Raw genomic sequence first — 5,171 nt, forward strand, 5'->3', positions numbered from 1 at the left:
TCCCAGATGTCTCCCTGGTCGTTGATTGCGAACTGAACTGCGGGCTCGCCCGGTCGCTTTTCTCATTCACTCTCTCTCTCTCTCTCTCTCACACTCTATTAAATATATCGTAAATTTCTTTCGGACGCATCCATCCATACTTAGTATAATTCATTTGACGCGGTTCGGCTTAATTTTTACCTCGAGCTTCGCATTCTGATCGGAAACCACTTGGGGCGACACAGGCGCGTCGAATCTCAGCATTCCATCAGCTTAGCCAACACTCAAGACTAAATAATACTAAAAAAAAAATAATCTCTATTTTGAAATCCAGATGGGAAAATTTCCCATGTCACAACGTAAACGTGACAAGACAACTAAATTACCTCTCAATAAGACAGTATCTGCTTCAGAATTTTACAGCTATAGGATTATGGAGCGTGAGGGAGAAGTGTGCTATTTATTGCGGTTCCGTAATCTTTTAAATCAATTTTTAGTGGATACGTACGCAAAAATTGAGACTGAAAGACTTAACTGGATTCGCAATAACCAAAAAACACTAAGAAGTGAGGAATACGTTCATTTGAAAGATGCATTGTCAAAAAATGATGCACAATTATCAACGATGGGAAAAATGGTTGTATTACCTTCTTCTTTCACTGGTGGACCCCGATATATGCATAAGCGAGCCCAGGATGCAATGACATATGTTCGTCATTATGGACGGCCAGATTTATTTATCACATTTACCTGTAATCCTAAGTGGCCAGAAATAACACAGCTTTTGAGTGAAGGTCAACAGTCTCATGACAGACATGATATCGTAACAAGGGTTTTCAATGTGAAAGTAAAACATATGATGAAACTTCTTACAGTAGGTCGCATCTTTGGTGATACAAGGTGTCACATGTACACCATAGAATGGCAAAAACGTGGACTTCCTCATGTTCATATTCTATTGTGGTTAGAACAGAAAATAAGACCGGAGTCTATTGATCAAATTATCTGTGCTGAGTTACCTGATCCAGATCTAAATCCAGACCTGTATCAGATTATCAAGACAACCATGGTTCACGGTCCATGTGGATCTTTCACTTCAAATTCACCCTGTATGAAAAATGGCAAGTGTACAAAAGAATACCCAATGGTATTTTTAAAAGAAACTCAAACTGGAGAAGATGGATATCCCAAGTATCGTAGACGATCTCCATCAGACGGGGGAAGAAAGTTCAATCTCAACGGAGTTGAAATTGACAATCGATGGATAGTACCGTACAATCCAGTTTTATCTCATACATTTATGGCTCATATTAACGTCGAGAGTTGTAACTCTGTAAAATCCATAAAATACATCTGTAATTATTTAAATAAAGGATCTGACCAAGCATCGTTTACCGTTGAGGATTTTGATGAGGTGACAAAGTACCAGACGGGACGTTTATCAGTAACTCTGAAGCAGTCTGGAGAATATTTCGTTTTCCTATTCATCACAGATTTCCTTCCGTGATGCATCTTACTGTACATCTTGAAAACGGTCAAAGAATTTATTTTACAGAGGAAAATATTGTTGATAAAATAGTAATTCCCACAAAAACAACAATGATGGCATACTTCGAACTTTGCCAAATAGATAACTTTGCAAAAACGCTTTTATATGTTGAAGTTCCAGCTTATTACATATGGAAGAATAACCGCTTTGAAAGAAGGGAACAAGGTAAGGATGTTCCAGGTTTTTTCGGAGTTAAGAAAGATAAAGTTTTAGAACGAGTTTATACCGTGCATCCCGGAAATACTGAATGTTATCACCTGCGTCTTCTTTTACATGAGATTCGAGGTCCTACATCATTTTCTGCTTTGAAAACTGTTGCTGGAGTAATTCATCCAACATTTCAAGCAGCATGTAATGCACTTCGTCTCCTTGAAGATGATGCTAACTGATATCGCACTCTGGAAGAAGCTTGCGTTTCTGATTCTCCTTATAAAATCCGTGAGCTGTTGGCCATTTTGTTAGTTTTTTGTCATGTTGGAGATCCACCAAAATTATGGGAGAAGTATCGAGACCATTTTTCTGAAAATATGAAAAGAGAGGTAGAACGAGACGGTGGAAATGTTGAGCTGGTGCTCGACGTTATTTACAATAAATGTCTCATGTCACTTGAAGATATTGTTATATCAATGTCGGGAAAAACACTTCTTCACTTCACTCTCCTTCACGAAATGAAGAATTTATTATCACTAATCATCAATATCTTCGTGAATTGTCCTATGACACCACTTATTTAACTAGAGTTGTAGCGGAAAATGTTTCTAAGTTAAATCTAGAACAAAAAAAAGTCTACGATGAAATTTTAAATGCAATTGAATCTGGTTCTCAGCAATTATACTTTCTTGATGCCCCTGGTGGTACTGGAAAAACGTTTTTAATAAATTTGTTGCTCGCAAGAATTAGAAGTTTCAATAATATTGCAGTAGCCGTTGCTTCTTCAGGAATTGCTGCAACTTTGATAGACGGAGGTAAAACAGCTTATTCAGCGTTTAAATTACCTCTCAATTTAGATTATTCTGAGTCTCCACTTTGTAACATCTCCAAACAGAGTGATATGGCTCGTGTGCTGCGCAAAGCAAAAATTATTATCTGGGACGAGTGTACGATGGCTCACAAAAAAGGTATTGAAGCTTTAAACAGAACGCTCCAAGACATTAGAGATTGCAACCTAATTATGGGTGGAGTAATTGTTCTCTTAGCTGGTGACTTTCGACAGACTTTGCCTGTTGTGCCACGAGGAACACGTACAGATGAAGTTAAAGCCTGTATCAAATCATCAATTTTATGGCCTTCAGTTAAAGTTATATCTTTGACTATCAATATGCGGGTTCATCTTCAACCAAACTTAAAAGCGGAGGAGTTTTCAAAACAACTCATTAATATAGGTGATGGTAAGATTCCGGAAGAAGATGGAAGAATAAACGTGTCCTGTATTGATTGTGAAACTGTCCCTGATTTGATCAGTTTGACAAACAAAATATATCTGAATATTGAGAAACCTGGTGACAATTATCGCTCATGGTTAAAAGAGAGAGTCATTCTAACACCAACAAATGAGAAAGCCGATCGCATTAACAACTTTTTGCTTGATAAACTGCCAACTCAGCCAGTAAGATATGAATCAGTAGACACAGTAATAGATAATGAAGAAGCTGTCCACTACCCTGTGGAGTTCTTACACACTCTTAATCCACCCGGGATACCTCCTCATGTTCTTCAACTGAAAATTGACACTCCAATAATGTTGCTTCGCAATTTAAATCCACCAAAATTATGTAATGGAACGAGGCTTCAAGTCAAGGTTTTACATAAAAATGTGATTGAAGCCATGATTTTCACAGGAAAATATGAAGGAGAAACTGTATTCATTCCTAGAATTCCTTTAATTCCATCAGATTACCACTTCGAATTCAAACGTCTTCAATTTCCTGTCAAAGTTTGTTATGCCATGACTATTAACAAGGCACAAGGACAGAGTTTGAAGATGGTTGGAATTGATTTAAGAAATGACTGTTTTTCTCATGGTCAACTATATGTGGCATGTTCGCGAGTAAGTTCACCTGAAAATTTGGTCATTCTTCAGCCGTTGGGAAAAACTAAGAACGTTGTATATAAAGAAGTTTTAAGTATTTAATTTTTCTTTATTTAACCGAAACAATTGAATAACTAAACGTCATTGAATAACTAAACGTCAGTTAATAATTGTCGAAAAATTGAAAGAAAGATATCAGAAAAAGAAAGTATTGAAAGTTTATGTTTGTGTGCTGATTATGTGCTTGGTTTTAATAACTGGTCTCATGAAATAAAATCTCAAACTTTAGGTAATTAATGATTTTTAAAATATATTGGTAATAAATTAAATTTTTATTAATAATTTGACATTAATAGAATCAAAAAAGCATTCGATTGGATGTACGACAATAATCCGAATTACTTTGAGTGACGGAAGATTCCATGAAGCGATTAGTTTTTGTGAAGAGAAGAACGACACAAGTGAATCTTTATTTGCAAAGATTAGAAAGGTCAATATACATTAAATAAGATTTTATTATAAATTCAATCAAAAAATTTTGTATTTATGTAGAAATCGTTGATTGATGGAATTTATAATACCTTATTATACTTTCAAGAAATACGGATTTACTTTGAGGAAAAAGAAGAAAAACGTACGTTACGTTTGGTTTAACAAGCGAAGAAACAGATGGAATGGAAATTAAAAAGTAATTTTTTCAATTAATGGCGATATTTATATATATAAATTATAAGTAAGATTTTATTTGATAACGTAATTTTATTTTTTATTTAACATTAACATCAAGATGTAGAAGAATCATCAACGATATCAGGTGAAACAAAGGAGAAAGAAGTAACATCAGACAGAACAGAAATAGAAGTGGATGACCAGATAAAAGGAAACACAAGGGAAAAAAGGAGAAGATTAATAGAACAAAAAACATTTTAAAAAATAGAGAAGGAAGTTAGAAAAATAATATAATATTTTTAGCCCAAAAAAAAATATATTTTATCCTTAAATAAGGTAAGAGCCCCAGTATCGGCTTATATACCAATACTGAACCACTCTATGCATTTATATATCTATATTTGTGGATATTGATATACAAATGCATGGAGTAGTACTGTTGCATGAGCCGATACTGGGGCTTTTACCTTATATATTTTTTTATTTAATTAAATTTTTTTTTAATCTTTGTGTAATATCATAATATTAAGTCATGGTAAAATTATAGTGTTTACATGAAGTATTTAGTGGAAATTATATATCAAATAAGTTTTATTGCTTATTCTATTACATATATTTAAAAAAAAATAAAATAATTTATATGAAATATTTATATATTTTCTAACTTCCTACTCTATAATTAAAAAAATATTCGTGTTAATTATTATATATGTATAAGTAGAGTTAATATATATGCAGCGGTGATTTCCATGCAGCTATCGTATGGTTCGGCTGATCACTCAATCCATATAACTTTTAGAACAGTTCGTATTTAGATGGATGACTGTCTTAACCATGCGTCTAGCAGGCATTGAAATCATAGTTGTTAGGCATTTGTTAAAGGTTCATTGATCTTTAGAATTTAAAATTTTAAGGATCAATGGATCTTTCCGATTGCCGATTGTA

The 5,171-nt window shown here is 34.0% G+C and overlaps 1 protein-coding gene across 1 annotated transcript; it reads left to right on the forward strand.

Moving 5' to 3' along the window:
- The first annotated feature begins 2,055 nt into the window (after positions 1 to 2,055).
- Positions 2,056 to 4,487, forward strand: LOC141527436 (ATP-dependent DNA helicase pif1-like). The gene is made up of 4 exons (XM_074242924.1): positions 2,056 to 2,156; positions 2,267 to 3,651; positions 3,914 to 4,018; positions 4,345 to 4,487. Exons 1-4 carry the CDS (start codon positions 2,056 to 2,058, stop codon positions 4,485 to 4,487), a joined length of 1,734 nt encoding a protein of 577 aa, XP_074099025.1.
- The last annotated feature ends 684 nt before the right edge of the window (positions 4,488 to 5,171 follow it).

This window comes from Cotesia typhae, unplaced genomic scaffold, assembly GCF_013202065.1.
Source record: "Cotesia typhae breed Kobodo isofemale line unplaced genomic scaffold, CoteBio_Ctyphae contig_4, whole genome shotgun sequence".
Lineage (NCBI taxonomy): Eukaryota > Metazoa > Arthropoda > Insecta > Hymenoptera > Braconidae > Cotesia > Cotesia typhae.

Excerpts from the sequence above, each read along its gene's own strand:
- LOC141527436 (XM_074242924.1), top strand. The coding sequence starts at position 2,056 with ATGAAAAGAGAGGTAGAACGAGACGGTGGAAATGTTGAGCTGGTGCTC. Across the intron at positions 2,157-2,266 it reads GAAGATATTGTTATATCAAT|AGTTGTAGCGGAAAATGTTT; the intron begins GTCGGGAAAAAC and ends TTATTTAACTAG. Across the intron at positions 3,652-3,913 it reads TGTATATAAAGAAGTTTTAA|AATCAAAAAAGCATTCGATT; the intron begins GTATTTAATTTT and ends TGACATTAATAG.